Source organism: Schistocerca cancellata, chromosome 5 (assembly GCF_023864275.1).
Source record: "Schistocerca cancellata isolate TAMUIC-IGC-003103 chromosome 5, iqSchCanc2.1, whole genome shotgun sequence".
Classification (NCBI taxonomy): Eukaryota; Metazoa; Arthropoda; class Insecta; order Orthoptera; family Acrididae; genus Schistocerca; species Schistocerca cancellata.
Window position 1 is genome coordinate 24,071,817 of NC_064630.1, and position 23,888 is coordinate 24,095,704.

Here is a 23,888-nt window from a genome sequence, read left to right on the forward strand (position 1 = left end):
CGAAATACCCTCAGACTTCAAGAAGAATATAATAATTCCAATCCCAAAGAAAGCAGGCGTTGACAGATGTGAAAATTACCTAACTATCAGTTTAATAAGTCACGCCTGCAAAACACTAACACGAATTCTTTACAGACGAATGGAAAACCTGGTAGAAGGCGACCTCGGAGAAGATCAGTTTGGATTCCGTAGAAATATTGGAACACGTGAGGCAATACTGACCCTACGACTTATCTTAGAAGCTAGATTAAGGAAAGACAAATCTACGTTTCTAGCATTTGTAGACATCGAGAAAGCTTTTGACAATGTTGACTGGAATACTTTCTTTCAAATTCTGAAGGTGGCAGGGGTAAAATACAGGGAGCGAAAGGCTATTTACAATTTGTACAGAAACCAGATGGCAATTATAAGAGTCGAGGGGCATGAAAGGGCAGCAATGGTTGGGAAGGGAGTGAGACAGGGTTGTAGCCTCTCCCCGATGTTGTTCAATCTGTATATTGAGCAAGCAGTGAAGGAAACAAAAGAAAAATTCGGAGTGGGGGTTAAAATTCATGGAGAAGAAATAAAAACTTTGAGGTTTGCCGATGACATTGTAATTCTGTCAGAAACAGCAAAGGACTTGGAAGAGCAATTGAACGGAATGGATAGTGTCTTGAAATGAGGGTATAAGATGAACATCAACAAAAGCAAAACAAGGATAATGGAATGTAGTTGAATTAAGTCAGGTGATGCTGAGGGAATTAGATTAGGAAATGAGACACTTAAAGTAGTAAAGGAGGTTTGCTATTTGGGGAGCAAAATAACTGGTGATTGTCGAAGTAGAGAGGATATAAAATGTAGACTGGCAATGGCAAGGAAAGCGTTTCTGAAGAAGAGAAATTTGTTAACATCGAGTATAGATTTAAGTGTCAGGAAGTCGTTTCTGAAAGTATTTGTATGAAGTGTAGCCATGTATGGAAGTGAAACGTGGACGATAAATAGTTTAGACAAGAAGAGAATAGAAGTTTTTGAAATGTGGTGCTACAGAAGAATGCTGAAGATTAGATGGGTAGATCACATAACTAATGAGGAGGAATTGACTAGAATTGGGGAGAAGAGAAATTTGTGGCACAACTTAACTAGAAGAAAGGATCAGTTGGTAGGACATGTTCTGAGGCATCAAGGAATCACCAATTTAGTATTGGAGGGCAGCATGGAGGGTAAAAATCGTAGAGGGAGACCAAGAGATGAATACACTAAGCAGACTCACAAGGATGTAGGTTGCAGTAGGAACTGGGAGATGAAGAAGCTCGCACAGGATAGAGTAGCATGGAGAGCTGAATCAAATCAGTCTCTGGACTGAAGACTACAACAACAACAGCTTAGTTGTAGTACAAAAGGTCAAACTATGTAAATTCATCATAGTGTGCTATCAAAGTGGCTCATAAATCTTGTCATACCAAATGATGGCTATACTTTATTGCTTTGTATCCACTGAAAGAGTAATTTTCTGAAACTAATACTTTAGTTATCTGCAGCCTGCCAGCATGTCATAAAACTCTGCAAGTGGCACCCAGACTGTTCAAATAATAACTGAGTTACTGAAGTTCAAAGTGTGCTAAAACATTTAATCAGTCAAATTTGACTCACTTTCAAAAGGTAATATCCCAAAAGGGATCACTCAAATTTGATTGTTCTCGGCACCACTGAAAAGAGCTCACCTTGTTTGATCAGAAAAAGTTGTTTATATTTTGGAGACTTTGCATTTAAGAACAAATAAACTTATGTTTTCATTATATTACATTTCTCAACATTGTGGCTTAAATGAATAGCCTAAATGATCAACTTTGATTTACCATTACTCAGGATCTAAGAGACCTGTCATGCTGAAACTTTGTGATCCTGTTCAACTTTTTGGCTACAATATCTTAGCTCTAAAACAAAAGGTCAAACTATGGTAAATTCATCATAGTGTGCTATCAAACTGGTCTATTCTGAGCTAAGTAACATATTAAGCTATCTGTGTAACCAGTCGTTTATCAGTGGAATATTTCCTGAATGGCTGAAACATGCTGAAGTTAAGCCACTGTTTAAGAAGGGAGATAAAGAAATAGCATCAAATTTCCGTCCAATTTCACTGTTGCCAGCATTCTCAAAAATTTTCGAAAAAGTAATGTACAGTCGTCTTTATAACCATCTTATCTCAAATACTGTCAAAGTCACAGTTTGGATTTCTAAAAGGTTCTGATATTGAGAAGGCTATCTTCACTTACAGTGAAAATGTGCTTAATTCATTAGACAAAAAATTGCAGGCAACTGGTATATTTTGTGATCTGTCAAAGGCATTTGACTGTGTAAATCACAATATCCTTTTAAGTAAACTAGAATATTATAGTGTAACAGGAAATGCTGCAAAATGGTTCAAATCTTATATCTCTGGCAGGAAACAAAGGGTGTTATTAGGAAAGAGACATGTATCAAGCTATCAGGCATCATCCAACTGGGAACTAATTACATGTGGGGTCCCACAAGGTTCCATTTTGGGGCCCTTACTTTTCCTTGTGTATATCAATGACCTTTCATCAGTAACATTACCAGATGCCAAGTTTGTTTTGTTTGCCGATGATACAAACATTGCAATAAATAGCAAATCAAGTGTAGTCTTAGAAAGATCAGCCAATAAAATATTTGTGGACATTAATCACTGGTTCCTAGACCATTCTTTGTCACTAAACTTTGAAAAAAAAAAAAAAACACACTACATGCAGTTCAGAACTTGTAAGGGGTGTCCCACGAGTATATGTCTAACATACGATGACAAGAAGATAGAAGAAGTGGACAGTGTTAAATTCTTGGGATTACAGCTTGATAATAAATTCAACTGGGAGGAGCACACCACAGAACTGCTGAAACGTCTTAACAAATCTCTGTTTGCAATGCGAATTTTGTCAGACATAGGGGATATAAAAATGAAAAACCTGGCATACTATGCTTACTTTCATTCCATAATGTCATATGGGATTATTTTTTGGGGTAATTCATCAAGCCAAGCTAAAGTTTTCCGGGCACAAAAACGTGCAGTAAGAATTATATGTGGTGTGAACTCAAGAACATCCTGCAGAAGCCTGTTTAGGGAACTAGGGATACTAACTACAGCTTCCCAATATATTTATTCCTTAATGAAATTTGTCATTAAAAATATATCACTTTTTCAAACCAACAGCTCAATTCATGGAATCAATACTAGAAATAAGAATAATCTTCACAAGGATTTAAAGTCACTTAGTCTTGTACAAAAAGGTGTGCATTATTCAGGAACACACATTTTCAATAACTTGCCAGCAGCCATAAAAAGCTTAACAACCAATGACATTCAGTTTAAGAGAAGCCTAAAGGTGGCCAACTCCTTCTACTCCATTGATGAATTTCTTAGTAAAACCAACTGATTTGTATATAAGTACAACACAGCTTCGGCACAATTTCAGTGCAGTAATGTGTTCACTGAAAATTTGTGTGTGTGTGTGTGTGTGTGTGTGTGTGTGTGTGTGTGTGTAAGTATAATCTAACTTCTGCACCATTTCAGTGCAGTAATGTGTTCATTGTAAATAAATATTACAGTAGTTGTATTACATGTTTATTATTACCTTATAAATAAACAAAAAACTTTTTTATTTTAAATGCAGTGCATTAGTATTTGTAAAATGACTCTTAGTGTTCATTAAAAGATGACGATCATTCCACTTGGGACCTGTGGAAAGGTACATTAGCTTATTTGTTTTAGTTGTAAATATTTGTCATGTATTGTTGTTTTTCTGACATGTTCCACATCCTGGAGGACCTCCTCACTACGGATCAATTGGAATGAAAGTAAATCTAATCTAATCTAATCTATAAATCTTGTCGTACCAAATAAACCTACATTTATATTACATTAAATGATATATGTGCCAGTCATACTCTTTATGGTTCCCAAGCCAAATACATCAGTTATTATTAATTCATTTGCTGAAATTTGTTACTAATAGCAATTACTGTTGATTCTATCAAGCTATAATGTCAGCCCATTCTTGTTGCTGATGGAGCTGGAATGACATAAACAATGTGTTGGTTTGGAATCCGACAAGCATCCTCCCTAGCTGGCCAATAGAATGAATGCGCAGGTCCATGGGGGTGCATGAAACTGACCAAAACTCCAGAAACTTCAGGCACATTACTAATCGACCATTTTCCATCATATATACAGGCAAAGTATTGGGCCGGTTGTAAGGCTGTAATATTTCTGAATGGAACTATTGCTTGACTTTGGTCAACATTTGCCACAAAAGAATTTGTATCATTGGATACTCTTCTAATACAAACTTGCTTTTCATTTAATGGCACAAAATGGTGATTCTCTCTTGTTCCTGATACTGTGGAGCCATTTTTGAACCTTGTTCCCTGCTCAGTTTTTAATGTTTCAATTTCTTCTTTTGAAACAAAGTGAATTGGATTCCTCTGACAGTCTTTCTACAGTATTTAAACAAATCAGTTGGTGTCAAAATCTGGTCCTCAGTTGGTCTTTGAAAGCTTGCTCTTGCTGCCAGGCACTTCACAGTTCCTCCAATTCCATCACATGGAGATTTTCCATGGCTTGCAGTAAAAAGTTCCATTCAGCTGAGATTCCAAAGTCATTTTGATGGTGGCAGAGATTCAGAAAATTTTTCAAGTTTTTGAACTGCACTGCTGACCCACCACTGAAGTATTAAATGTGTGTGATTTTTCCAAGGAGACACTTCAGATCTTCTATTAATTTCACTATAAAAGCATGTACAGCGATCGCATCATGTTTCAGGCTGCCACTTATTATACAGTAGCTGATGCTGCTGATGTCCAAGTTATTTCTGAAGTACAAGTGGGTGTAAAGTTGCTTGGCTGTTATTCCAGTGAAAACTTTGAGCTACATCCTGGACAATGAAGGAATAATTTTCAGCAAAGTCCATTAATATGATAAGTTCAGTTGGCTTATAGCTTTCTTTTATGCATTTTAAGTGCTTGCTCTGGTGTTTTGCAACATAATGAGGAGTGGAAAGTTTGTAAATTTTTGAAATCATATCTTCAATAAAATCCTCGGTGGTCATCTGCTTGGTTTCTAACGTATCTCTATCAGTGCGCACCCACTGTTTGAACTCAATGGTAACATTTGGACCACTGTCTTCAAAACTACTTTCTAAAAACTGTTTCAGTAGTTCTTTTCCCAGACAGATTTCACAGCGATGAAGCATGCAATCTTTGGATTCCAAATCACACACTGTTTTAGCTATCAGACTCTTATAATCTTCTTTAATTGAAGTGCTTGCAAGCATCATTTTCACATTTAGGTGTAAAGTGCAAACACAGACTGAGTGGATTCCTGCAGCACCCACAGTGATGCAGCATTTTGGCCTCAATTCGCAAAATTTGGAAAATCCAATTTCAGGCCCATGCTAAAATGGATATGCAGCAAACATTTCTTTCAAATTATTCAGAAGAAGGTATTTTTGCATCAAAACTTTCTTTCCTTCTATTCTAATTGATACACAGTCTTTTTTACTTGGGCAAATTCAGTTAAATTCTTCATTCTAAAAAAAAATGTTACCACTCTTTCTTTTACAGCATCTGAAGTCTCCTTGCCACATTTGTTCTTTGGCAGAGCTAATACACCATTTTCTGCTTGGAATTTCCTACCTGCTTTTACCATCGTCTCTGAAACACCAGTCTCTTGCATTGTCTCTTTTATAGTCCAGCTTTGTGGTACTAATGTCAGTATTTGCAATTTTTCATGCTGCCTTGACAATTGCAACTTCTCTTTCAATTCTTTAATCAGCTGCTTATAATCTTCACACTCAGGACATGTCTTGCTTGTACTAAGTGTTGGAAGATCTTTTGGTGCGAATCCTCCAGCAGCAACAATGTTATTCACAATTGCCTCTTGAGCTTCACTTATTTTTTGTTTTGCGTAACCTTTCACATCCCTTTTTGATACTCTCTGAAATTTTAGAGGGGAGACCCCAAAAGCAGTTAGACTTGAACTGATAGATACTTCTGGATATACTTCATGTTCGACTGGTTTGAAGTTGACTGTGATTTTTCTGCATCCTTTGCTAAAAATTGTTTTCTGCAAGCTGGACAGATCTTCTGACCAGGTTTCACATTGCTCTTAGTCACGACTTGCAATTGTTTTGGTGTTTCCACGTTGACAATCCATAAACCCTTTTTTAACAGAATAGTTCTTTGCACCAAATGGATTACAACAAGATCTCTGTAGAAAGTCATATTTGTCCACAAGTACTGCTTTGTGATGAAAGCATATTTGTGCATTTTCAGTAAGACATATCTCAGTTCTTTCGTTTATTAATTCCTGTTGCTCTACAGAAAATTCTTTTATTGGAATGAAGTCTTGTTGATGTGTGTATGTTTTTAGATGACATGCAGAATTATCTGCAACGACACATGGTACTGAAAACTTGTTGATATCCATTACACTACAATTAAATTTATGCTTCCAATTGCCGTTTATTTTAATATTAGATAAAGCAGAAGTGGTGTATATTTCCAACTGTAAAATATTAAACAATCATAGATAATGGGAACTTCCTTGAGAGTACAACAGAAAAAAATTAAATAACCCGATAAACATTTCTAAAAGGTCACCCCGCCATACTACTTATGAGGCTGTAATTTGGCAGTGCTTCATGAAAGGTCTATATGTACATCCTGTAAAAATTTCATCAACATTGGAGACGGTCGAGTGGGGAGATTGTCCAAATTTAGGCCACTTAACATGGAATGATCCACGTGGATTTTACATGAGAGGTTAACAATTGCCAATACCTGGTGCAAATGAATACTGTACCCATTCTACTAGAAGCCAAGGTTATGAAATTGTATTGCATTTTTATTGGTTGTGTTGTCTACAAAACCAGTTTATGCCTCAAACAATATGCAAGTCATGTAGGCCTGAGTTAACGACCTAGAATTTCTGAAATTTGGGATTCACGGAGACGTGATCCTTTCAGTACTATTGTAGTTATAAGGCAATCAGCCATTTTTAAGCGCTATACACAAAAAGTGATTTCTTGATGCTATCCTAGTTACCATGATTTACTATGACTGGTTGTCTGCAAATAATGTCGATTAGAAGTTGTTCCGTAATCATACGAAACCGGTGGTAATTGTGGAAATACAAGCGACAGAATACTCCAAAAAATACATTTAACAAACCACATCGTTTTCTAAGTGTAAACCACTTTTGTCTTTTTCTTTTTACAAAGTTGTTTGCTTAGTTTACTTGTAAACATACGTAGAAGCGCAAAGGATATCCTCCAAGTACTCGGAGAACGTGAATATTTGGATAAAGTAAAGCTTCCTCTAGTAACATGATGTGGAAGTTTAAGTAGGGACGCTACAAAGTTATAGGCATAGTATTTTCTTCAAATTGTTTAGTAGTGTAGGGGTGTATTACTGTAAGACATGTACTCACCGTTTTAATATGTATGCCCCACTGAAGGTCCGACCAACGTTCCCTCCAAGCACGTAACAGTAATGCCTTCAAACTACTTGTTTTGCTAGTCATTGGCAGGCAGTTTGTATCAGTTTGAGACAGAATTTAAAAGCTACGTTTCAGCATCATACACAACTATTCATGGTTTCTTTCATCACTGAATAATATCTCCCTAGCAGGAAATAAACAAAAAAAAAACTTTTCACTAATCACTACCCATGCACTTATACCACCGCCGCGACCGCCACTACACGTTATGTTCACAACTTCACAAACATCAACAAACAGCAAACACACGCCGTATGTTGTTGTTACAGTCATGCCAACAGTACACATGAAATTAAATATACTAATTTAATGCAAATATTCATATAAATGACGAATCGTTGTTAAATTTCCTTTTAAAGCATAATATATGTTCTTCAGCTCTATAATAACATAAAACATCTTTCTTTCTGCAGCCAAAACCCAGAACTGTAGATCATCTTGTTTTCTATGGGTGCGTCAGTTGTTAGTAATTGAATCGATATTGTAAATAGCGTCCAACATGTGCGGTTGTAACTGAGGACTGATATGTTTGGTTTGTAACCGGCGTGAAGTACAACTTCGGTGTTAGTAAAATGTATTGAACTTCTCAGCTATTCGTGGCTGGCTATAAATATGGTTTGTCGTAATTCATTAACAGAGCCTGTAGAAGTACATTAATTTCAGTAACCTATAGAGATTCACTTAATACTTTCTTTTCAGTTATTCTATTCATTCTTTAAATCCCTTGTGGGGAAAGACGTCGTTGTGGAACTAAAAAACGATCTCAGGTAAAGTATTACTTGCCTTCATACAGTTCATAGTTGATTTACGAATTTTACTACCAAGTATCATGACCGTCGTTGTCATTGCAGAAATTTCCGCCGTACCTTGTTTGTATCAAAGTATGAACTTTCTCAGTAGCTCGTGATATGCTAGAGTTGCAGCACACAAATACACTGACAACTTATGACCAATGTTCAGTCATTAGATTTCATTGTTTCACATGTATGCCTATTTGTATGCAATAACCTTAGCTTATATGATGTAGATATTGATAGGAAGTAAAAGATTTTAACTTTTCGAAAAAAAAAATTCTCCCCTACTTAAGACTTAATTGTTTCGATAGAAAGGCTGTATCATTAAAAAGTTTTATAGATCTACAAAAGACTTCCACTTCTAATACAAAGTGGGATTCACTACACAGCAATAATTAAAATTTTTCATTCCAGTTAGTATTTGTGTATGTCCCTTATTTCTAAGCTTAAGGTTGTTATGTTGTTGAGAGTCGTTATTAGTAAAAGTTTTCATTTATTTATCTATTTTTATCCAAGGATCATCTCACAGTGGTATAGGGTTTGTCAAGGTAATACAATGTGATATCCAAAATTTTCAGGACTGGTGCTGCCATCTGGTGCAAACCTTACCTTTGGACTAATGGTCACCATCACCCTCAAAGTAGTTCCCATCCGCACATACACACCGGTCCCAGTGCTTCTGCCGCTGGTCAAACGTTTTTTGGAAGTCCTGTTCATTGAGAGTGTTTATCACAGCCAGCGATGCTTCTTGGATCCTCTCTAGAGTGTCGAACAAGATGGCCTCTCAACTTGAGTTTCAGTGTTGGGAATAGTGTGAAGTCGCAAGGTGCCAAATCTGGCAAGTACGGTGGGTGGGGTACAACCGCCGTGCTGTTTTTTGCCAAAAAGGTCCTGGTAAGCAAGGGCGTTTGACAGTGTGCGTTGCGATGCAGCAGCCAGTTGCCTTGACACCAAAGTTTGGGCCCCCACCGCCGCACATTTTCACGGATCTGTCGCAAAACATCACAGTAGTACTTGTAATTCACTGTTTGGTTGGGTGGGATGAATTCTTTGTACACAATTTCCTTGGTATCAAAGAAAACAATGATCATGCTCTTCACCTGTCTCGCTTTTTTGGGTCTTGGAGAGCCCAGGCTCTTCCACTGGGACAATTGTTGCTTTGTCTCTGGGTCATAACCCTAAATCCAGCTCTCTTCGCCTGTGATAGCCCGTGACAAGAAGGTCGGATGATCAGATGCAATCTGAGAAAGGTCCGTGCACACTTCAACATGCTGTGCCTTCTGATCGGCAGTCAAGATCCTTGGCACAAATGTTGTGGTGACACGATGATGCTCAATTCATCAGTCAACATTCCTTGACATGTCCCATAACCAGTACCCAATTCATCCTCAAGGTCTTGAATGGTTCAACATTGATCCGCACAAACCAATTGTTGAAGTTTGACAACAGGCCTTCCAGTGTGAGCATCATCTCTGACGTCTGTATGGCCGGCCCTGAACCAAGCATGCCACTCAAACACATGCGTACGGCTCATGCTCTGTCCCCCAAACACTTGTTAAATCATTGCAAGGGTCTCCATAGCACCTTTCCTGAGATTCGCACATAATTTGATGCACACATGCTGTTCTGTTCGCAGATCCATCGTAAAATGCCACACACCAAACACAGAATATTATGGAAATCACTGTAGACACATAACATGTCCTCCCAGCTGAATGCCACTCTGCACACTGACTTAACAGATATGCAGCTCCCCCCACCTAGCGGTGCAAAGATCTACTCCTCCTACTTTCCAGATGGCAGCACCAGTTCCAAAAATTTTGGATTCCACCTCGTACAGTACTTACTGGTAGGCCAAAATATAAAACACGCAGCATACATACCATGTTTTATGAGGATAGGGCAGGCTTTGTTTAAGGAACATCCAGCATATGCCTGAGTGATGAAGGAAAACCCAAATCTGGATGACCAGACAGAGCAGCTTCATCCTCATGAACAAGAGGGCAGTGTCTTAACAACTCCACTGCCTCATTCAGTAAGTCAGTACTGTATAATGTTCCTTGATTTATGCACAATCTGTTTCAGGTTACTTGCAATATAAAACCGTTTTGTTCCTCATTGTCACACACAGTGAGGACACCCACTGATCATTCCTGGACCATTTCTGATTACTTGTCCCTTGCATCAACTCTAACTCCATTCTTACCATATTGACTATGTGCCACTGTCCACCTGTGTGACTTTTATATCTTGACACATGATGTCCTTGTGAAAGCAGTAAACCATAAGGACGTACTGAAATGTAACAAGGTGCTGTAGTTATCCCCTTTCATTACTATCCACTACTGTGGGTCCTCTAAGTAATCTTTAATTTTATAATATGCATTACATATGAAGAATATTTTAGCTGCATTTTAAAACAGATATATTTTAGTAATCTTTTTCATTTCCTTTGGCAGTTCAATATACAGTTTAATTTCCTGATATAAAATGCTGATGTTAATTTTTTGTTTGTTTTTCCTGGGTAAATGTAACTACATACTGGCTCTTGTTCCATGATTATGTATAGAACTATTAATGAAGCATTTAGTAATACTTTCCCTAATATGCACCACAGATTGGTAGATGTACTCTCTTGGTGCAATAAGGATGAACATTTTAAAAAAAAAGCTCTTTCCAGCGACTATGGTTTCCAATTGTTATCCTAATGGCCCTTTTCTGCAATTTAAAAACCATGTCCATGTTTTATGTCTTTGATCCCCAGAAAAGAATCTTGTAGCTAAGAACTAATTATATGTAGGCATCATGTCACCACAACACATTGGCTATTACAAACAGATGCTAACACCCTAAGAGCATAACATTCTGATGATATCTTTTTAATAATGTTCATGCCGGACAAAGCACACCAAACAGCTATTTTCTTTGAGTGGAGAGGTTCTTTGTGCCGAATACGTGGATTGTCCTATGACCAAGGCCAGAGCAGCAATTCTGGGATTTTACAGAACCTGACAAATGAAACCAGGCCTCATCTGACATGAAGTAAAGCAAGGGATCCAAGTAACATTTAGCAGTTGATGTTAAAATCCAGTTACAATAATGAACTCTCTTTTCCTTATCCTCAAATATCTACTTTTGCACGACATTTACATCTTCATATCTTCTAGTACATGATGACACAACGTACGAGATCCACTGACCTCCTGTGGCAACCTCCTTATCGGCTTGCGGGGACTTCCCTTAATGACCACGCGAACTCTTATCTATAGTCTCAGGGATCCTTATTATCAGTCACCTATTCCTCTGCAAATTGTACAAATCTTGAACAGCATTGGTTGACTAATGCAAATGCCCCATTTCTGTAAGAACTCAACAATATAAGTGCCTCACAACAGCTGATGCATGAACACACAGCAGCAATCAGCTTCTCAGTAAAATGCAGTGTAGCCAACTTTCAAGACAGATTGCCACTTCACAAGCAATTCGATTTGAGACGAGTAACCAGTATGTGAGGCGTACTGGTGGTGTGTGGGGTACCCTGTATGTATAGACCGATGAGCCAAACAATTATGACTGCCTGCTTAATAGCATATTGGTGCACCTTTGGAATGATATACAACAGTGATTCTGAATAGCATGAATTTGCAAGTCCTTGGTAAGTTTCCAGAGGTATGTGGCACCAGATGTCTGTGCACATAGCACACAATTCCTTTGAATGATGGTTGGGTGGTTTGAGTTTGCAGAGCTGGTGGCCAATATCATCCCCACATGTATTCTGTTGGATTCAAATCAATCAGATTTTTTGGTGAAGACGGCAATGTGAGTTAACTATCACACTTCTGAAACCACTGTAGCACCATTCTGGCCGTGTGACACAAACTGGGCTGCTGGAAGAAACTATGACAGTAGGGAAAACAGCAAGCATAAAGGGTTGTAGGAGGTCTACAGTAATGTTCTCACAGTCCACAGCAGCCGTGGTTTCTTCTGTTACTGTCACAGACCTCATGGAAGCTTAAATGAATCTCCCCCATAGCATAATATTGCCATCACTGGCCTGTATAGAAGCTGCAGTGTATGTTTCAAGCAGCTATATGCCTGTATGATGGCATATCTGGACACAAACATCGACGTAGAGTAACAAAAAGTGTGATTCATCTGACCAGTTGACACATTTCCATTGATACGTGGTCCAATCTCAATAATTCCGTGCCCACTGCATTCTTAATTGATGATGTCATTGGATCAAAATGGGAACACATAGAGGGTATTTGCTGTGGAACTCCATGTCACACTGAACAGTGTGTTCTGGAACACTTACGCCTGCACCAGTGTAGTACTCTGCCATTCAGTTTGCCACACAATTGCCACCTGTCGAGCTTTACATAGTGGGAAAGCCTCTGATCACATTTTGTGATAATGTGTGGACACCTACTAGCTTGTCGCCAACTCGTGGTTTCACAGTCTTTCGATCACATTCTGTAGATGCCGACAACAGTAGCATGCAGGTAGCTGATAAGCTTTGCCGTTTCCAAGCTGCTTGTTCCCAGACACCAGGCCATAACAGTGTGCCCTTTGTTACAGTTACTTATGTAAGTGGATTTCCCCATTTACAGCCCAAATTACTAGACTGATTCCCCATTTATCTTTGTTCCACTTATATACTTTCCTTATTCTGTCATGTGCCTGCCAAGCCACCAGCTGGCATGTAGTCTTTTGATGGCATGCAGTGGCTCATCAGTATATAACGACGTGCAGTGTGCTTTTTGGTGGAACATTTTTGATATGAAGAATAAGGCAGAAACTAGCTACATCCAGTACAATAAATTATTGTGTAGTCCAGTGGTACACCTGGTACTGAGGGTGTAAGCCCTTTTATCGCTTTTTGGAAGGAATCAAAGGTGGGTAACACTGATAATGAAACAGTGGAAAATCTGGGATGGAATAACAGCAGGATGAATTAGGATATATTCCTACCCATCACATGAAGGAGAGGTTGAAAGCCGACAGGTATGTGTAAAAGTAGACTGTGTAGTGTGTGCTTGAATGTTTTTGTGTGTTTCTTCATCTGAGAAAGGACTTAGTCAGACAGCTGAGTAATGTCAAAAAGCCTACTTTTAAATGTAACTGTCAGCTGCTCAATGCATCCTCTATGTGGTGAGTAGCAATCTATCCTGGTTTATATTATTGGCACTGATAATGATTAGAGCTGTGCCACACTAAATATTCCAATAAGTGTCTGTAAAATTATTCTAAATTTTCAGTGATGGTTTTTGCAATGCATAAAACAAGACCTGATCAATGATGAATTTTCAGAGAAACTTCTGTTTCAACTTTTATATAATTCAAACCACCTTACAGTATTGGTGATATTGTTCTCCGCCTCTGATATTTACTATTCCCACTCATTTACGGCGCCAAAGAGAACAACTGTTTGTAAGCCTTGGTAAGAGCTCAGATTTATGTGACTTTCCTGTTGTGTTGATTTTATGAGATATACATGGAATGAAATTGTATGTTGCTTTACTCTTTGAACTGGTGCTCTCATTGTTTTAGTAAGCCTGTTCATGGTGCACAACATATTCTTTGTAGCAGGTGCTACTAGCACTAAATGAGCCTTATTGTGGGGCTATTGCACTTACTAAATGGACAGCTCAGTAACTGCAGCCTGCTGCAAATGGGAGTGTAATGTAGAGCTTGAATATTGTGATGGCTGACATGATATTGTGTAAATAGGATAAAAATAGAAGGAGGTGCATGATTGAAACAGGTAATGCTCTTCCATGCACAGCAGGCTAAACAAAGATAATGCTCTAGAATCGCAGACTTAATGTTATGATATCATCCATTTGAAATATGTTTTATATGTACACCTAACATGATTGCTGCTCGAGACTTTAGTTGCTAATTAAAAATTGTTTCTGGAGTTTCAGAATGCAGACATTTTTGTTATCATTAAACATTTGCTGGCAATATTTTTTTATGACTGCTTGTTTCAGCATTTGTGGTACACTTCATTCTGTGGACCAGTATCTGAACATAAAGTTAACTGACATCACTGTTACTGATCCTGACAAATATCCACACATGGTAAGTTCATATTCTTCTTGCATCTTTTATATGAATCTTATTCTACATTTTTTTGATTAATTACATTGGGAAGAAAAGAAGGTGAGTACAAAAACAAAGAAATACCCTTTGTCTGTCATAGAACTGTAAATCATATCATTCATCATCATTTAATGCTAGGTCTCATGAATCCTGGGGGAAGAGGGGCAGAGAATTAGTGCCAGCCATAATTTGTATTATAAGGTGTAAGATGCATTGAAACACCGTTTTAACCTTTAATTACTCATATCCTGTAGATTCAGTGCACAGGCAGACATTTATCATCTTTCTTGTCTAGTAATGTCCAGTTGAATCCAAGTGCAGCAGCCCATGTGTGTGCAGTATCATACTGACATGGAGGCTATGAATAGTGTCCTTCACTGAGGTAACAATTTTATATGATTGTTCACTAAAATACTCTCATGTGCATGCCCATAGAGCACATTTTAATCTCTCTTCCAGACTCCATATGTACTCATTCACTGTTACGGACACTCCTTAACCATCCCCCCAGGGGGTCCACAACTCTTTTGTGGATACGTGCGTAGCGAGCACGGGACCCCGAGCTAATGTGGCCTTACTTCCTTTCCGGGCTGCATACCTTCCCTTTCCGCATCCTTCCCCATCCCTATATTCGCCCCTCCTCCCCTCACCTCTGGCTCTTTCCTTCCCTTTCTCCCCATCTGGAAGTATGGTTTGTGCCTACGTCCGGAGACGGACGCTCGTAAATGTACTGCATTCTTCGCCTTCCTTGCTTTTATGTCTTCTTCCTTCCTTTGCCCTTCTCTTTTCCTTACCTCTTCTATTTCCCTTTTCTCCGCTGCAGCGTTTGAGACCTCTCTTCTTTCCTTTCCCCTTCTCTTTCTTCCTCCCTGTGCGTGTCTGAAGGCCGACCCACGCCTTTTGTGCGTAGCCGGTGACGGGGTAACGCGTAATTCCCCGCCCCGGGTAGACAGGTAGGACACGTACGTACCCCCTGGTAACGGCCAGGCCCAGGGAGGGGTGATTACCCGAGCTGATACCTTCCGAAAATGCCGATTGGTCCCTCCGTCCGTTTGTCGGGAGGTGTGACCTGAGGTGTGAACAATCACCTAAGGCGGGAGTGCCCTCAGTGAGGGCCCCCACAAAGGAGGAGCGCGACATCGGAGACGCCGGTAATCATGGGGGATTCTTCCGCAATGGTTTCCTCACCTTCCACTATGTCTGCTCACAAACGTAAGTATACTGAGTCTCAGCCACAGACGATTCTTCCATCGTTGTCACAGTTCCTTGTTGTTTCTCGGACTGATGACGGTCACGACTTCTCCACGGTCAACCCTTTCATTATTCAGAAAGGTGTCGACGCAATTGCAGGTCCTGTAAAGTCTTGTTCCAGATTACGGAATGGCACCCTGTTGTTAGAAACACACAGTGCCCTCCAGGCACAAAAATTGCTGCGTACTTCTCTGCTCCACACCTTCCCTGTCCGGGTGGAACCGCACCGTACCTTAAATTCCTCGCGTGGAGTCGTTTATACACGCTCCCTCGATGGATTGTCTGACGAAGAAATTCAGCACTATCTGTCTGACCAGGGCGTAACGGCAGTTCATAGAGTAATGATACGGGTTGACACGAACATCATTCCAACCCGCACTGTCTTCTTGACATTTGACACAGTTCAACTTCCATCGAAAATCAAAGCAGGCTATGAGATAATTTCCGTTCGCCCTTACGTCCCAAACCCTACGCGTTGCTATCGATGTCAGCGGTTCAATCACACCAGCCAGTCCTGTTCCAATCCGGCCAAATGTGTTACGTGTGGCAAGGATGCCCATGAGGGTGCTTGTCCACCTCCTTCCCCTCGCTGCATCAACTGTATGGGTGACCACGCTGCTTCCTCTCGAGATTGCCCCGTTTTTAAGGACGAAAAGCTCATCCAGGAAATCAGAGTGAAGGAAAAGGTGTCGACCTTTGCTGCTCGAAAATTATTCGCCAGTCGCAAGCCCACCGTGCCTCAGACAGGAAAGTACAGCACTGTCCTTGCTTCTCCTCGGCCAACAAAGGAGGCGGCCACGCAGACTTGCGACCTCACCTTTAGTGCCACGGTCGTCAGATTGGCCAGCGCAAAGATCGCTCGTTCAACCTCACCACTTTCGCCTGCCCACTCTACGGCTCACCCTTCATCGGGTTCTGCTAAATCTCGAGCCCAAAAGTCGGACGCCAAGCCTTCGAAAAAAGAGCATACTCGTGAAGAGTTTGTACGTACCGCAACTTCACAACCATCGGTTCCTCCTTCATCTAAACATCATTCTTCCAAGAAGGCTACAAAGAAACCCAGTTCCTCTCCTTCTCCGCCAAGGCGTGTCCCATCTACAGCACCACCTGGCGGAAATCGCCCTCGGCCGTCTTCTGTGTCGCCGAGGCGCACTGCTGGTGGCCAGTCAACCGGCCGATCGTTGGTGGCAGGAGCTGCTCCTGACCAACCTATGGATCAGGATCTTCTGCCTTCGGCTGAATGCCATTCCCTGCTGTCGGTTGCTAGTTCCGAGCAGTCTTTGTGTTCACAGCATCTTTGATCACATTCCTCCATTTTCTGTTCATCCCATGTCCATTATCCACTGGAATATCCGCGGCATTCGAGCCAATCGGGATGAATTGTCGGTCCTCTTACGATCCTACTCACCGGTCATCTTCTGTCTTCAGGAAACAAAGCTGCGTCCGCATGACCGCTTTGTTCTCCCTCACTTTCAGTCCGTCCGATATGACCTCCCCTCTGTTGAAGGCACTCCAGCCCATGGAGGACTCATGATTCTTCTCCATGATACTCTCCATTATCACCCAATCCCCTTAAACAGTTCCTTCCAAGCTGTCGCTGTCCGTCTTTCCCTTTCTGGATACACGTTCTCTCTTTGTACTGTCTACATTCCATCATCCACACCAATGGCACGAGCTGATCTCCTTCATCTTCTTGGTCAGCTTCCACCCCCCTATTTGCTGGTTGGGGACTTCAATGCCCACCACCCGCTTTGGGGATCTCCACATCCTTGTCCACGTGGCTCTCTATTGCTAGACGTCTTCCACCAAGCGGATCTAGTTTGCCTCAACAGTGGGGTCCCCACATTTTTGTCTGCCTCCACTATCTCATTTGGACCTTGCGGTCGGTACTGTTCCGCTAGCTCGGCGCTTTGAATGGTTCGCCCTTGATGATACACACTCGAGTGACCACTTTCCATGTGTCCTTAGACTGCAGCCTCCACTGCCATATATGCGCTCGCGACGCTGGGAATTTGCCCAAGCCGATTGGACAATTTTTTCGTCTCTAGCGACATTCGATGACAGTCGCTTTCCCAGCGTCGACGATGAGGTCACACATATTACCGACGTTATTCTTACAGCTGCGGAACGTTCAATACCACGCACCTCCGACTTGCCCCGGCGCCCCCCAGTTCCTTGGTGGAACGAGGCATGCCGTGACGCACTACGTGAGCGGCGACGTGCTCTTCGCAATTTCCGTCACCATCCTACTTTGGCCAACTGTATCCGCTATAAGCAGCTCCGTGCACGATGCCGTCGCGTTCTCCGCGATAGCAAGAAGGCAAGCTGGAAATTCTTTATTAGCTCCTTTAACACCTTCACTCCCCCCTCGGAAGTTTGGAATCGGCTTCGACGGTTCTCAGGTGTGCCTAGTTTCTCCCCTGTCTCTGGGCTCACTGTCGCGCATGATACCTTAGTGGACCCCGTCGCAATTTCTAACTCGTTGGGTCAGCAATTTGCTGAGATTTCGAGCTCTTCAAATTACCCGCCAGCGTTTCTCCCGAAGAAACGTGCAGCAGAAGTGCGACATCTTGCTTTCTCCTCTCCAAATCACGAAAGCTACAATACTGTTTTCTCCATGCGGGAACTCCAACATGCCCTCTCTTCTTCTCGCTCCTCCGCCCCAGGACCGGATGGTATCCATGTCCAAATGTTGCTGCATTTATCAACCCATAGTCTGCGTTACCTCCTTCGCCTTTATAATCGAATTTGGACCGACAGTACCTTTCCCAGACGGTGGCGGGAAGCTATTGTCATTCCCGTTCCGAAACCTGGAAAGGACAAACATCTCCCCTCTAGCTATCGCCCCATTTCCCTCACGAGTAGTGTCTGTAAGGTTTTGGAGCGTATGGTGAATTACCATTTAGCTTGGTGGCTGGAGTCCCGCAGTCTTTTAACACCTGCCCAATGCGGATTCCGAAAGCATCGTTCTGCAGTTGACCATCTTGTTGCTCTCTCCACTTATATCATGAACAATTTTCTCCGGAAACGCCAAACGGTAGCAATATTTTTTGATCTGGAGAGAGCATACGATACCTGTTGGAGGACAGGCATCCTCCGCACACTGTTCTCTTGGGGCTTTCGAGGCCGGCTGCCCCTTTTTCTTCGCGAATTTATGGCAGAGCGCACTTTTAGGGTGCGGGTGAACACTACTCTCTCCCGTACTTTCTCCCAAGAAAACGGGGTACCCCAGGGATCTGTGCTGAGTGTTGTACTGTTTGCCATCGCCATAAATCCCATTATGGATTGTCTCCCTCCTGATGTCTCGGGCTCCCTCTTTGTGGACGATTTTGCGATCTACTACAGCGCTCAACGGACCAGCCTTCTAGAACGTCGTCTTCAAGGATGTCTCGATCGCCTCCACTCGTGGAGCATCGAAACTGGCTTCCGTTTCTCACCCAGTAAGACCGTTTGTGTCAATTTTTGGCGACGTAAGGAGTTTCTTCCGCCCTCCTTACATCTAGGTCCTGTCAACCTTCCGTTTTCAGACGTCGCTAAATTCTTGGGTCTTATGTTTGACAGAAAACTCTGCTGGTCCTCCCACGTTTCCTATCTTTCGGCTCGCTGTCTGCGATCGCTTAACACCCTCCGTGTCCTGAATGGTACCTCCTGGGGAGCGGACCAAGTGGTCCTTCTCCGTCTCTCGAGCGCCTTAGTGCGCTCGAAATTGGATTATGGAAGCATAGTCTACTCCTCTGCTCGGCCGTCTATTCTTCGGCGTCTCGACTCTATCCACCACCGTGGATTACGTTTAGTGTCTGGAGCTTTTTACACTAGCCCTGTGGAAAGCCTTTATGCTGAGACTGCTGAACCTCCGCTGTCCAATCGGCGAGCAGTCCTCCTGAGTCGTTATGCTAGCCATCTGTCTTCCATGCCTGCTAATCCAGCCCATGACCTTTTTTTCGACGCCTCCTTTGATGTCGGGTATGCAGGCCGCTCCTCCTCCCTACTACCCCCGGGAGTCCGCTTCCGTCAACTGCTCCATTCTCTTTCCTTCCGCTTTCCTAAAACCTTCTTGACAACTTGGGGTACAGCACCGCCTTGGCTCCGTCCCCGGATCTGCCTGCTCCGTGACCTTTGTCAATTTCCCAAGGATGGTACCCCTACACTTGTTTATCGTCGGGCATTTGCTGCTCTATGTGCAGAAATGACGGACGCCACATTTATTTACACCGACGGCTCGAAAACATCGTTAGGTGTAGGGAGTGCCTATATTGTTGGCGACACCCCAAATCGCTTTCGGCTTCCCGACCAGTGTTCGGTTTATACTGCGGAGCTTTACGCTGTTCTCCAGGCTGTCCACTTCATCCGCCGCCATCAGCGGAAACAGTACGTTATCTGCTCAGATTCTCTCAGCTCTCTCCTCAGTCTCCAAGCTCTTTACCCTGTGCACCCTCTGGTCCACCGGATGCAGGACTGTTTGCGCTTGCTCCACCTGGGGGGCGTCTCGGTGGCGTTCCTCTGGCTCCCGGGACACGCTGGTATCTGTGGGAATGAGGCGGCCGATATGGCGGCCAAATCTGCAGTCTCTCTTCCTCGGCCAGCTATTCAGTCACTTCCCTTCACAGATCTACGGAGCGGTTTATGTCGCCAAGTTGCTCAATTATGGCATGCGCATTGGTCGGCACTTCGCCATAATAAATTGCGGGAAGTGAAAGCCCTCCCTTGCGCTTGGACCTCTTCCTCCCGAACGCGTCGTCGGGAGGAGGTAATTTTAGCTAGACTCCGGATAGGGCACTGTCGTTTTAGCCATCGACATCTTTTAAGCGGCGATCCTCCCCCACTCTGTCCCCACTGCTTTCAGCTGTGGATGGTAAGACACCTTTTAATTGAATGCCCCTATTTTAATCCGTTACGCTCCCGTCTACAGCTATCGCCTGATCTATCGTCGATTTTAGCAGATGACACGCGCTCAGCCGACCGCGTTCTCCAGTTTATTAGTGACAGTGAAATGACGTCAGTCATTTGAAGCCTTTTTTTTGGGGACAACCACCCCCTTTCTGTAGTAGATTTTTACGCATTCTTCTATTTTTAGTTTCTCCAATTTTCTGACTTTGTTCCCATTGCTGCTGGTTTTTAATTTCGGTTTCTTACTGTCCTCAGTCACGGGCTGGGCGCTAATGACCATAGAAGTTTTGCGCCCAAAAAAACCACAAAAAAAAAAAAAAGAAAAAACTCCTTAACCATTCCTTGCTGTTGTTCCCATCATTACTGTCTTCTCAAATGAGACCTTGTCCCACGCAGCCAGTTACTTCAATGCAATAACTTTTGTACATGCAGTGTTAAAGCAGAATGACCACCATCTCCATCTGTTAGCTTCCGTGTTTATTCCTCCTAGCTGCACGGTTGAAAATGTCCCATCAACAAATGGTCAAAGACTGAAACTTCAGTTGTGAACCATAACTGAGCATTCCTTTCATTACTGTTACAGGGAAGTAGATGCTTGCTGTACTCTTCTATTATTGAATACTGTGCCCTTATAGCTTTCATATACATTTTAGAGAACAGTGTGTTTGCAGTATACATTGGAATCACAATACATGTTGGATATGAACCTTTGAAAACTCACTTCTCTCCTTTGAATATTACCCTTTGTGCCAGTTGTATTCTCACTCTTTATTTCTTTAACTATACCGTGCAGACTACATTGTTCTTGTCATTAATTTACTTTTCATCATGACAAGTGTTTGGGTAATACACTTCCATTCTTTCCTCAAATCTCACGAGTTTTTTGTAATCCTCTTCATTGTGTCAGTGGTGTCTACAGCCAGCATTTCGTCTCTGCTTTCAAACCATGGATTTTAAAAGATGTCATCTTCCTTTCTTCATTGTTCCTTGCAGTTTTCTTCTCTCTCTTACCTCCTTCCCTTCCCCCAACTGCCCCACAGATCTCTCAATTGATTGCTATTTAACTTTCATATATGTATGTAGCCTCCTCTCTCTTCACTCTATTCCATCTTTCACAATCTTTGTGATGGCTCTTAAACTGGATTTTATGTTGTAATCTTGTATGATATAGTATGAGTAAATTCATCAGGATTTTGTTGCAATAAGATCACATTTTAAAAGCAATTTTGTTTGCTTCCAGTTGTCTGTCAAGAATTGCTTCATTCGTGGTTCTGTTGTTCGGTACGTGCAACTCCCAGCAGATGAAGTTGATACACAGTTGCTGCAGGATGCAGCAAGGAAAGAAGCTGCTGCACAAGCTCGTTAAAAATAACCTAATTTGATAATCTAAGACAATAAATGATTGTGAAACATGTCATTTAATAAAAGGACTTATTTTTTTAATCTTTGGAAATTGCGATGTGCTTATTGAACTGTACATGAGTAAAGTCAGGAATTACCGTATTTGTTACCCTGAGTAATTGTTTCATTGAGCACATTGTTACCGTTGTGATTTTATTTTGTAAGTAGTTCACTAGAAAGAAACTAATAAGCTCTCTTTTCTTAACTATTCTTTTATCCTAACAATATGATCTCTCTAGCCACCAGATTTTATAAGTTTGGAAGTTCAATAATTGATGTTTGGTTTTTCATATCGCACAATGAAATTATAGTTTAGAGCTTTTTCTAACGTAAGATCAGAGTTTTGTCATGCTGCAAATGAAGTGTCGCTCAAAGAGGCATATTTGTCACTTTGTAAGGAGAACAGCACTAAAATACAGAAAAGAGAAAACCACCTGGAATATGTTGTAGATACCTCTTATGTGAGAGGACTCATTTATTACAATCAGTTAGTAATAAGAAGTCTCATTTCAAGACTGTGTAATCATGTGCTGTTATTTGGAGAGTTCTTGTACTTGTTGTTCCTGTGACTCAATAACCTCTCTTTGTAATGAGGAGACACTTATTTATACTGTTTGTTTTGGCATTCGTAGTCTCTATTCAGTAAACATCAGATGTTCAGGCCCTGGAGCATTGTAGTGTCCTCCTAAAGCATGGGAAGGTTTAATTTGTTATTGTAGTGTTACTCTTGCCAGCTTTAAGGGGAGAAAAATCATGAACCAGTGGGTCAACAAGGACCTTGCCTGGATTTTAGAATGCTGACGGCTTTCTAACCCCTTTCAGCATGGATTCAGAAGAGATCCTTCAACCATGGATATCCAACTCTGTTGAGTTGACAATACAACAAACTGTCCTGCAGAAGAATCGCCTAACAGTAAACTTTTTTGACTTGGGGAAGGGTTATGATACTACTTGGGAACATGACATACTCAGACAGTTCAAGATGTTGGGTTTTGTAGGATATATGCATTTATTTGTTTATATATTTTTTCCCTTTACTCTAATTACTTTTGATATATAATAGGTGACATCCAGTCAGTCAGTTTTTATACAATAGGCAACAAATCTCAAGCATTTCATAACTTACATGTGCCTCCTGGATGGTACTCAGGAAGAGCAATCTGATTGCCCAAGTTCTGGCTTGGTACATGCTTCAGCAACCACTGTTTGGTATTATGGTGGAACCTTGTGTAGTATAGAGTGCAAAGATCTTGACCTAACTGCTGGGATTGCATGGATGATTCAGATGTTGTGGCAAAAAAAAAAAACGCCATGCCAATGGGGTGGACGGTTGGTGAAGTGAAAGAGTTATTAATGGGCAATGTCTGGTTCACCTGCCACATCTCAGCTGCATTAGGCTTCCCTAGATACCAGGATTAGTGTCTGGATTGACCTTCACTAGCAGCTTGCTGGACTTAAGGGCATCTTGCTAATCATCACAGCATTACTCATGACTGTTTTGATGGGTTGCCAGGTAGTAACCAAACACAATCCAACAAGAGTGATGTGAGTTCAATCCTGAACACAGCAACGTCCTTTGGTGTGATCCTGAATACCCAGTCTGTTGAGGGTCAGCAGTTTGGCCATGCCACACAGGTGTGTAAGGGCTAGCAGTGTGAGGCAAAACAGCCCATGAATCAGTACATCATGTTCATTCCTTTCATGCTGTATTAAGTATGAAAAAAAGTCAACTTGTCTGGCATACCAAAGTGTTGATCATATGGAAAAGCAAAAAGCTAGTAAAATACGTCAGTCACATATTTTTGCGACATAATTAGCTGCAGTAGGGAAGACACCATGAATAAAAGTTACTACAGTGACAGAAATAAAAGATATGTCACAGGAAGAGAACTCACACTTAC

At 41.6% G+C, this 23,888-nt stretch overlaps 2 protein-coding genes across 2 annotated transcripts in view; one reads left to right on the forward strand and one right to left on the reverse strand.

Annotated features, from left to right (window-relative positions):
• LOC126187348 (mediator of RNA polymerase II transcription subunit 24) overlaps positions 1–7,783 on the reverse strand; it is a 171,154-nt gene extending 163,371 nt beyond the window's left edge. Inside the window, exon 1 of the mRNA XM_049928372.1 lies at positions 7,478–7,783. Within this exon, the coding sequence (XP_049784329.1) occupies positions 7,478–7,570 (93 nt within the window). The 5' untranslated portion in view covers positions 7,571–7,783. The remainder of the gene's footprint in view (positions 1–7,477) is intronic.
• Positions 7,784–8,003: 220 nt separating this feature from the next.
• LOC126187349 (U6 snRNA-associated Sm-like protein LSm2) lies at positions 8,004–22,039 on the forward strand. Its single transcript, XM_049928373.1, has 4 exons — positions 8,004–8,161; positions 8,246–8,313; positions 14,337–14,427; positions 21,827–22,039. The coding sequence occupies exons 1-4, from the start codon at positions 8,159–8,161 to the stop codon at positions 21,950–21,952; spliced, it is 288 nt and encodes a 95-aa protein (XP_049784330.1). The 5' UTR covers positions 8,004–8,158; the 3' UTR covers positions 21,953–22,039.
• Positions 22,040–23,888: the final 1,849 nt, after the last annotated feature.

What these genes read in the sequence shown, in the direction of transcription:
- LOC126187349 (XM_049928373.1), top strand. An exon ending in GAACTAAAAAACGATCTCAG is followed by an intron (nt 8,314 to 14,336) that starts GTAAAGTATTAC and finishes TGCTTGTTTCAG; the next exon opens with CATTTGTGGTACACTTCATT. An exon ending in CTGACAAATATCCACACATG is followed by an intron (nt 14,428 to 21,826) that starts GTAAGTTCATAT and finishes GTTTGCTTCCAG; the next exon opens with TTGTCTGTCAAGAATTGCTT.